Source organism: Cydia fagiglandana, chromosome 5 (genome assembly GCF_963556715.1).
Source record: "Cydia fagiglandana chromosome 5, ilCydFagi1.1, whole genome shotgun sequence".
Lineage (NCBI taxonomy): Eukaryota > Metazoa > Arthropoda > Insecta > Lepidoptera > Tortricidae > Cydia > Cydia fagiglandana.
The window spans coordinates 3,677,283-3,688,010 of record NC_085936.1 but is presented as its reverse complement, the minus strand read 5'-3'; the positions used below and the strand labels follow the sequence as shown (position 1 = coordinate 3,688,010).

The following is a 10,728-nucleotide window of genomic DNA, read 5'->3' as shown; positions in this document are numbered from 1 at the left end:
AACTTTACATCACCATGTTGTGCGCATCGTGCGCAAATTAAATTGCTCATCTTGATTTGAACGCATCTTATTGCAAAGCAATTTTTTTTTTCAAAAGTGGCAACCCACGAGCAAATCACTGTCAAACGAAAGTCAAAAGTGACTTGCCAACTTCTCGAGCGGGCCAAGCCGCGTTTATTTATTTATTTCATACTCATTTTGTTGCGTCTTTGACCTAATTAAAAATATCAATCGGCACCACGTAACGCTTCCGTGTCAGTTATTTTAATGTAATACAATTTCTCTAAAATGGCAGCAGTCGCGTTAAAAGTTAAAAGTAAAAACGGCCAGCAAATCCTAAAGGACTTGACCTCTAATAGTACTGTTGGTGAATTGAAGGTGTTTTTGTCTAGTATTGCTGAAATAAGCGCGGATAGAATATGTGTCTTGTGTGGTTACCCCCCGAAGCCATTGGATACTAGTGACGATTCTAAAAAGCTAAATGAAATAGGTTTGAAAACGGGTGAAACTTTGATAGTGGAAGAAAAGTCTGTGCAGACACCTAGTAAACCTACGCCTTTGAAGCCAGTGCAGAATGGGGTGTCCCATGAGCCAATAGGGCCCAGCAGACCCGGCATTTTAATGAAGAAGGTTGTGCCTTCGGATAATTCTTGCCTTTTCACTAGTATAGGTAAGTTAGTACAGTAGAGGTCATCTTATTTTATGTAATAGGAAATCCTTTGTTTTATTTTATTGTGATGTTGGTGATTGTTCTTTTATCAGATTATTCAATTGGAAGTTAAATGGATAAATTTTCATTGTTGTGAATGAGTGATTTATTTATGATTTATGTGAGTTTTTTAAATGCTATAGAGGTTTATATTATTTTAGTTGCAAATCTGTACAAATATGGACAGATAAACTACTTAATATTTTTAGACTTTGTTAAAAAGATATTGTCTTCACTTTCATTCATTGACATATTACATCTAGAAGGTGCTAAAAATGGTACAAGTACAAGGTTCAGCGGTGTCACTCACGAATTCGAGCCAATCATGCAGCCTAACGCAACTAGTTGAACTGAACTCATCAACCAATCGTGCGTGACGCGAACTCATCAACCAATGGCGTTGTAGCGGTGTCACACCTATGTACTAGCACTACTCATTCCCCATTCTTATTGCTCATAATGCCAGGGCTATAACCGCGGAAATCGAAGTTCGCAAATTGCGGGGATTTTTCTCTGTCACTCTAATTACGCCTTCATTGGAGTAAAAGAGAAAGATCCCCGCAATTTGCGAATTTCAGTTTTCGCAGTAGCCGCTCAGTCCTGAGATTTATATATGTCAATGCTTCCATTCCTTTTTATTGATTAAGGTGAAGCATGTGGGTGTGGTGTGGGTGAGGACACCTAGGTAAATTGAAGATACAATCATAAGTAAGATGTCAATATGACAACCTATTCATAATTCATTACTCTAGCTGCCCAGAGGCCTATAAATAGGTATTTTCATTCCATTCAAAGGTCCAATCAATTTCGTATCTATATTTATATAAATTTATATGCATATGTGTTGGAAAGATCAGGAAAAGAACTAAACTTGTGGATGCCCTAAAACAAACACTGCGTCTAAAATGGCAATGGGCTGGTCATGTGTCAAGATATACAGACAAAAGATGGACTAAGACTGTGACTGAATGGACAGGACCACCTGGAAAAAGACATCAAGGAAGGCCACAGAAGCGCTGGTCAGACGACATAGTTCAAATAGTTGGAAAAACAGGAATAAATTGGATGAAATTAGCTACAGATAGAGAACAATGGAAGGGACTCGAGGAGGCTTTTACCCAATAGGGATCAGTGAAAAGAATTAACAAATAATACAACAACATATAAACAAACATTATATTCGCTGAAATAAATAAAGCTGTAATAAAAAAAAAAAAAAATGTGTTGGAAAGTTTTTATGTGTGGGTGGCTAGAGGTTACACAGATGGTATTTTTTTTAATAAACAAAAAATACTTTTAAAAAACCGGCCAAGTGCGAGTCGGATTCGCACACGAAGGGTTCTGTACCATTACGCAAAAAACGGCAACAAAATCACGTTTGTTGTATGGGAGCCCCACTTAAATATTGATTATACTCTGTTTTTAGTATTTGTTTGTTGTAGTGGCAACAGAAATACACCATCTGTGAAAATTTCAACTACCTAGCTATCACGGTTCATAAGATACAGATGGTGACAGACAGATGGACAGAAGAGTCTTAGTAATAGGGTCCCGTTTTTACCCTTTGGGTACGGAATCCTATAAATGCCATCATGGTGATGTTACCAAAACATTATCATCTTTGTCTTGAATTACAGGTTTTGTATTAAATGGCGAAGTAGACACAACAGTACACACGCTGATGCGACAGATCATCGCAATGGAGGTGGCGAGCGACCATGAGACTTATAACGAGGCAATGCTGGGGAAGCCTAATGCGGAATACTGTATGTGGATACAGCAGCCCAGCTCTTGGGGCGGTGCTATTGAGGTGAGATATATTTTTTTAAATTTAACCCTTAAATTGACGGAAGATACAGAATGTTGTGAGTTCAAACCTTGGCGTTTAATAGTATCAATGATTCTGGTTTACAAATAATACAAAAAGAGGGTCAAAGTTCATGTCCAGTATTTAAGGGTTAAATGAACTGGTAAGTGTTTTAAAAACTACTAAAGATTGGAAGCACTTTAAAAAACGAAAACACAAAGGAAATGTAAAAAATCTGACTACAATAGTTATTAACAAACTGCATATAACTGTAAAAACTGTAAAAAATGGCATATAACACAGGGGCAGGCGTGGCTCACTTCGCGATTTCGTCGCTTTGCTACAGGTAGATAAAAATTCATCCGTTCGGCCCCATTTTTGGGGTTTGCCATAAGCCGTGCGTGGCGCTGTCACCACCTAGCGGCCATATCTGTGCTGATCGTGACTGACGCGTTTTGTTAGAGAGTGAGTCCTAGTACTATTATTTATTCTGTGACAGGGGTGATTCTGATCATTCATCTTCATTTTATCATTGCTTTATATATTATATTTCGATAAACATCATCCTTTACAACCCCCATTTATTTTAGATTCAAGAGCACTTGACACAAGAAAAAAAAAGTACTGTACATTAAGATTATTGTAATATACAGCAACATAATCAGTAAACATATTGTTCCGTTCAATCTAAATATAATGCTATATTTAGACCACTAACTACGACTACAAAGTAACTTATGATAGTGTTATCATACAATATAACCCCTGTCTCACCACAACAGACTACGTCTGAATTATTCGACTACGTTGGAATTATTTGTATTTAACAAGTCTCTCCTCGCAATTTCGTCCGTAGAAATCATTAAACTACCGTCACCCTGACCTTATTATTACTGCCATACTAAATTGCAACCTCAGTAAATCTTTATCCAGTAGACAGTGGCGGATTTGCAGTCTTTGCGGCCCTAGGCCCCAGGCCCTGTAGCCGCCCCTTTCAAGGCACCCATAATATTGACTACATTTTGAGTTACTATTTCTTGTTACCATCAGCGAATTTTTTGTCACAATTTGCCGCCCCTCAATATCTTGCCGCCCTAGGCCCGGGCCTACTGTGCCTTAGGGCAAATCCGCCACTGCCAGTAGAGCCACCTCAGATCAACATGATGGCCCCAATTTATGGTATAGGCATCTGTAGGTATAATCATACAAAGTTTCAACTCTTATCGAGAGAGCTATTAGATCATAGATGTAAGTTAGTTATAATAAATAACTACGTGTGGTGACCGGCTTTAGAATAGCGCTAACACGTCGAATAAGGGTGTCGTACGTGACGACTAAGTCCAAAAACGAGGCATAAAGCTATTTCGCCACAGGGAAAATGGTCCTCTTAGCATTGGTTTCCAATCCATCTAATAGAAGTATACTCCAAAATAAAACCCGGAATGAAGTTACCGTAACGATCGGTTTTCCTAGGATAGCGGTGCCGTCATATAGCGGCCGGCTCCATACTAAATAATACGGCTAAATATGGATGTCGTAGTATTTGTATGGAGACGGCCGCTATATGACGCACCGCTATCATAGGAAACTAGAGCATAAGGCGCGAGTAGGGTCCAACCTGAAATAAGCGGCAGATTCCTGCAGCCAACCTGTCTCCACACGTATTGGCTCGCCTTTCCTGTGGGATAAGACAGTGTGTAGCCGAGAGGGTAATGCAGGTGCTGGGCATCCCTGCGTTTCCTTAATTCGGTCCCAGGCGGTGTAAGGCCGAGCCACACCGGCTTGCGTGTGCGTGACGTGCGCGTGTGCGTGCGCTAAAATGTTGGAGCCGCACACGCACACGTCACGCAAGCGGTGTGCCATCTCTCATAAGGATCTGTATACTACAACTCCACACGCGCACGCAGCCGGTGTGCACAGGCCTGTAATGTCTTATGGCTCCTCTACCCGATGGGCCAACGCCGGCCACTCCAAGGGACGCAGCCATGCGGTAGCATTCTACCTATCTCATTAGATAGCAATATCACTTGCTCCCTCTAAAGCATAAATGCGTCCCTTGGAGTGGCCGGCGTTGGCCCATCGTGAAGAGGAGCTCTTACACCTTAATCGTCTGCAATACGACGAAAAGGCCAATGATAAGTTACTTATTAACAACTTACAAGTGAACTTGATATTTAAAACGTGATTAAAACTTTTCATACCTTACATTCCAGGTGGCTATTCTCTCTCGCTTCTACGGCATTGAGATGGCAGTCGTGGACACCCTGAACGCGATCATCAACCGTTTTGGGGAAGACAAGAACTACGGCAACCGGGTGTTCCTACTGTTTGACGGGGTGCACTATGACCCGCTGTATTTGGAGCAGAATGATGTAAGTACTTGTGAATCCTTTTTTTGTCCCAGAAAATAAACTGAGAGTTCAAATGCCTGAAGTCTGTCCAATCTATCGTTTTAGTGTAAAATTGATACAAAAGCACATGACTGGGTAGTAATTTGGCCATTTGTACTGTCATTTTTGTATCTGAGATATGAAAACAGAAATTAGAATGACCCTAAGATAGTGAGTGACTATAGTGACTTATAATATAAGTCACTCTGGGGGACGGTTTATGAATTTCGATCACTCGATTTCGTCACTCGAAAATCGCTGGAAAACGACGAAATGCTAATTTTTGAAATCCGAGCGATAAAAATTGAGAATCTAGTGGTATTGACCACTCGTTTTCAATTCTGTTAGTAGAATTTAAATGCTTAGTAGTGGAGATATTATTGAACGAAATATACGAAATAGAGCGGTCGAAATTCAAAAATCGGCCCCCTGAACGCGATCATGAACCGTTTTCGGGAAGACAAGAACTACGGCAACCGGGTGTTCCTGCTGTTTGACTGCGTGCACTACATATTAACCGCTGTATTTGGAGCAGAATGATGTAAGCATACCGTTGATAATCATTGGTCACTATCGCTCATCTACGTTTGTTAGAAAGAGACAAATATTAACAAAGACTTGCTAAACTTTATGAATAAGGAATTAGTGAGTTTATGATACGATTAACGATAGTTGCGTGTTCTTATTTATTACTTCGAGCAGTCTAATTTAAATACAGAAGGGGCTTAATAGACAGTGTTTACAAAGATGGCAGACATACATTAATGTGTAGAGAAATTATGAAAAATTATACATTCAAAATAGTGCACATGCAACATTTTTAAAGGTGTCTATTTTATATGATACTAGCTGTTGCCCGCGACTTCGTCCGCGTGGAATCTTATCTTCAACATTTTACATCTTTAGTACCTATAATTTTCATATCCAAGCAATGTTGAAATTAAGTCCTTTCTTTTTTAGCAAGTTGTATGAAGTTTTAAGTCAAGTGGATTTTGATGTTGGTTGCTGAAATTACTTTTCTTGTATTCTTATAATAGGTACCTATGCCCTTATACAAAGATTCAAGTTCCGCATTCCGCACTCACAAAATATCTGATCTCCATACAAACTTTCAACCCCTTTCTCATCACCTTGGGGGATGATTTTCAAAAATGCTTGAATTAGTTATCATGTTTTTTAATTTATTACCTTTTTTCCAAAAAGTTAAAGTTCCTAGCTTAAAATTAAATTTACACCCCAAGACGAATTTTCATCCCCTTTTTAGCCCCCTTAGGTATTGAATTTCCAAAAACGTTGCAATTACTTTTTTTTGTAATCGGCTATTATGTCTTTCTAAGAAGTTTCAAAGCATTTGTAATGGATTCAAACTTTGAACCCCATTTTAACCCTGTTAAGGGATGAATTCAACAAATCGCTGAAATCACTTTTATTGTCTTCTAATAATATACCCAAATACAAAGATTCAAATCCCGCGCTCGAAAAAATGCATGATATCCATACAAACTTTCAACCCCTTTTTCACCACCTAAGGGGTTGAATTTTCAAAAACGCTGAAATTAGTTTTCTTGTATTTTAATAATATATCTTTTAACGAAGTTTCAAATTCGTAGCTCAAAAGAAAACTTTAACCCCATACAAAATTTCATCCCCTTTTTAACCCTGTTAGGGGATGAATTTTACAAAACGCTGAAATTACTTTTATTGTCTTCTAATAATATCCTCAAATACAAAGATTCAAGTCCCGCGCTCGAAAAATTTTTTGATATCCATACAAACTTTCAACCCCTTTTGGGATGACCACCACCACCTTGACCACCACCTTGGGGGATGAATTTTCTAAAACGCTGAAATCAGTTTTCTTGTATTTGAATTTGATACTTTTTTACAAAGTCTCAAGTTCCTAGCTTAAAAGAAAACTTTAACCCCATACAAACTTTCATCCCCTTTTTAACCCCCTTAGGGGATGAATTTTGAAAAATCCTTTCTTAGTGGACCCCTAGACCTTCTACACTGGCTGTTTTGCGAAATTGCCTCGCGCGTATGCTCGCTGTGTGGACCCGGATAATGAACTACAAATATCAAAATATTAGTGTACAGGGGCCTTACCATGATGTCCTTATTGCGATTCTGTTTAACTGTTAACTGAATTGCTAAAGGACGGAGCTATATATAAATAAATATGATAGGACATTTTTACACAAATTGCCCTAAGCCCCACAGCCCCTAAGCTCAAGAAGGCTCAGGCAACGATATATATAATATATAAATACTTACATATGTACATAGAAAACAACCACGACTCGGGAATAATATCTGTATCATCATACAAATAAATGCCCTTACCAGGATTCGAACCCGGGACCATCGGCTTCATAGGCAAGGTCACTACTCTTTAGGCCAGCCTGGTCGTGTAAGTCGTATAACTCCGTCCCTTAGCCGTTCAGTTTAGGTCCTAAACAGAATCCCAATAAGGACATCATAGTAAGTCTCCAGGTTTTTAAAACGATTTTCAACTCACGACAGCATTGTGGTTGAAACGTGCACTATACTATAGCCGGACTAGATGTTTGCTCAATATTTAATTTATTTTCCAGGGTGGCATCCAAACCATGTTCCCAGCCGAGGACATGGAGACCTATCGCGAGGCCGAGCAGATAGCCCACGAGGCCAAATCCTCCCGCCAGTTCACCGACCTCAACAAGTTCACGCTCAAATGCATGATCTGCGACAAACTGCTGACGGGACAGGTGGAGGCCCAGAAACACGCTAAAGAGACGAAGCATGCTAACTTTGGGGAGGTCTAGCGGATGACGTCTGTGGTTCCCAACAAGGAATAAGTTTGTATATTGTTGTTACTTTACCCTTCAATATGGTCAAGCTCTACCGTAAGTTTACTGGACGCTTGACGGGTTAGGCCCCCCCCACATCTGGCGTCTTTCGAGCGTCGGCGTCTACAATTCTATGGCCGACGTCGACGCAACGTCGACGCAGCGTCGACGCAACTGCGCAGCGACGTCATTTTCCATAGCGCCGGACCGACGCCGACAGACGCCGACGCTCGAAAGACGCCAGATGTGGGGGGGCCCTTAAACAAAGGCCGTCAGTTATCACCTACGTAGACCTTACACATTATAGTATTCTATAGGGCCACACACACACTAGCGTCTCCCGAGCGTTGGCGTGTAGTCAACTCTATTGCTGCTGCTCGACGCAACTGCGCAGCGACGCTATTTTCCATAGCGCTCACTAGACGCCGACACTCAAAAGACGCTAATGTGCGGACTCTTATAAAGTTTAACTGCTTTTAAATAAAGATTGTATGTATTGATATATCGTCGAATTGAATTTAACTATTTTAACGTCAAAATTAAATACGTCGAAGTTCCCTAAACTTTTCATATGCGTCGATACTGGCCGCGTAGCCGAGATGCCAATCGCTTACGCTCCGTAGCGATCGAAACGCAGCTGTCACTGTCGCACTAATATGGAAGAGTGATAGAGAGACATAATGCTTTTCGTTGTCGAAGCGATGGCGATTGTAACCTTGGCTAGGCCGGCTGGCTCGCTTATACTATAGATAGACGGCGGGAAAGAGGGATCATAAGGTTTTGTTTCTGTCACAAGGTCCTGAGATTATTAGCGGCAGTAATGTTCTTTGCTACAATTGTTGGGAACCACTGGGATAAATAATTTTATTTATTAATGTATTTGTACTTCTGAAAAATGCACCGATGACTTTACTTCGTGATATAAATAACTTTTTTGGTTAATGTCAACCTAAAAAAAATTATATAAAAAAAGGAAACAAATAATTATTTGGCCTAATTTTAAACCACGTGGTATCTATGTAAACCCTGACTATGGGAAATACATCAAATGGTTAAGACTTCAGAGTGTGCCAAAGAATAATAACATACATAGTATGCATATTCCTAAAAAAGAATAATTACGTACATAGGCATACATATTCCTAAACCATAATCCTATTCGGGCGTTTGGCTGAAGTTTATCCAATCGTCTTAAGGCTTGCAGGGACTTTTAAAACTATAACGCATAGGAGTGCCAGAAATTGCAAAATTGAATCCTATCACTTTGAAACAAAGTTCAAAATATATTCTGTCTTATATCTGCTTTCTTCTCTACATAAAAATACATTTCACGGTAGAAAAAGTCGGTGCATTTTTCCAAGCTCTAGGCTATGTACCTAAGACTTTCACACATTTATTTTTACCCTTTTCTATTGGGAACACATCTAGTTGGTGATAATTTGCTAAAACGATATATACGCATCGATCGGCTACGCTGGCAAGTCTGAGCCTTATATACAACATTAGCTTTAATCACTAACTGCCATCACATACAACACTATGAATATGATGTAAGCCTTGCCTGGAGGCGAAACGCTCAAATAATATAGTACTTGTTATTTTTGTTTGTAAATATATCGTGCTTATTCATTTGAAGTGTCCGTTACATTATCGTTGTAACTTTTTTTTTACATCATAGGAAACAAGAATTCGAGCAATAGGTCCTTGTCTATATATATTATTTTTGACAGTCAATCGAAAATTAATTAAATACTTATAACTGTTCTATAGCAAATGTTTCTTTTCCATGTGAAGCAATTCACTCGATCGATTTTTTAAGAAAGCATTTTAGTTATTCTATGTATTGGCAAATTAGTTCTTATTTGGCCAATGGCAATAAGACCTGAGATTATACCTACGTTAAAATTATACGGATTAACTGTGGGATAACGTAATTTTTTAGTAAAATTCTTTGGTCTGTTAATATTTATTTCTTCTGGGTTTTTTAACATGCAGCATGCACTTGTAAATTCTTGTAATGGAATCACAATATTTATGGATTTTACACGAATTTCTTTTTATACATACCAACTGTATCGTCATAATTTTTAGCCAGTTTTACTAATGAACTATTATTGTTTTAATACACGGCTATTTAGTTTAATTATTTATTCATGTTTTAGTTGTAATTCTTCACAAGTTTAAGATAAGATTCGCGGAAGAAACTGGTTCAATTGTGGTAACTATGACACAAATAGCTTAATAAACCTTACATCCTAAGATAAATCGTTTTCATTTGATTACCTTAGTAACTATACAACCTGGGGTGCGAAACTCCTCACTTCGGGCAAACTCGGCTCAGTAGGCCTAGCCAAGGTTACTATCGCTATCGCTTCGACAACGAAAAGCTTTATGTCTCTCTATCACTCTTCCATATTAGCGCGACAGTGACAGTTGCGTTTCGATCGCTACGGAGCGTGAGCGATTGGCATCTTGGCTACGCGGCCTGTTCCGCTCAGCTTTGTTCCAAGCGATTATTAGGGTTGACACAACTTGACGTCCCTTTATGCACGACCACATAATTATAAGATGGCTTGAATTTTGACAACCCTATATAGCCGAAAGGGATAGTGCCATTTATTAGAAAGGGACACCATGATTCGACCCTGAACCGCGGTCAGATTTCGGTTTTGTAGGAAGTTTCCTTTCTGTACGGTAGTAACTATTATTTATTTTGTACTACAACCCCAAACAATTAGTTTGCGTTGTTTTATCACAGAGTTCCCGTGGCCATCTCTTGTCACCGTCATCAGATCAGCTTGATGTTATCATAATATTGCATTGTCAGCCGATTTACATATGTATGCAAAATATGCTCGATCGGAAATTGGGAAGTGAGAGAAATTTACCTTGCAAGATCTAGCCCGTACAAACATAGATACATACTTACATACATAGGTACATAGCTAGTTAAATAAGGGCTTCTAACTAAAGGTGTCAATAAAAATACAGCAC

At 39.2% G+C, this 10,728-nt stretch overlaps 1 protein-coding gene across 1 annotated transcript; it reads left to right on the top strand.

Annotated features, from left to right (window-relative positions):
* The first annotated feature begins 120 nt into the window (after positions 1-120).
* On the top strand, positions 121-7,804 carry LOC134664304 (ubiquitin thioesterase Otu1). The gene is made up of 4 exons (XM_063520872.1): positions 121-670; positions 2,347-2,519; positions 4,730-4,888; positions 7,501-7,804. The coding sequence occupies exons 1-4, from the start codon at positions 289-291 to the stop codon at positions 7,708-7,710; spliced, it is 924 nt and encodes a 307-aa protein (XP_063376942.1). The 5' UTR covers positions 121-288; the 3' UTR covers positions 7,711-7,804.
* The last annotated feature ends 2,924 nt before the right edge of the window (positions 7,805-10,728 follow it).

What these genes read in the sequence shown, in the direction of transcription:
- LOC134664304 (XM_063520872.1), top strand. Translation starts at nt 289, where the DNA reads ATGGCAGCAGTCGCGTTAAAAGTTAAAAGTAAAAACGGCCAGCAAATC. An exon ending in CTTGGGGCGGTGCTATTGAG is followed by an intron (nt 2,520 to 4,729) that starts GTGAGATATATT and finishes CTTACATTCCAG; the next exon opens with GTGGCTATTCTCTCTCGCTT. An exon ending in TGTATTTGGAGCAGAATGAT is followed by an intron (nt 4,889 to 7,500) that starts GTAAGTACTTGT and finishes TTTATTTTCCAG; the next exon opens with GGTGGCATCCAAACCATGTT.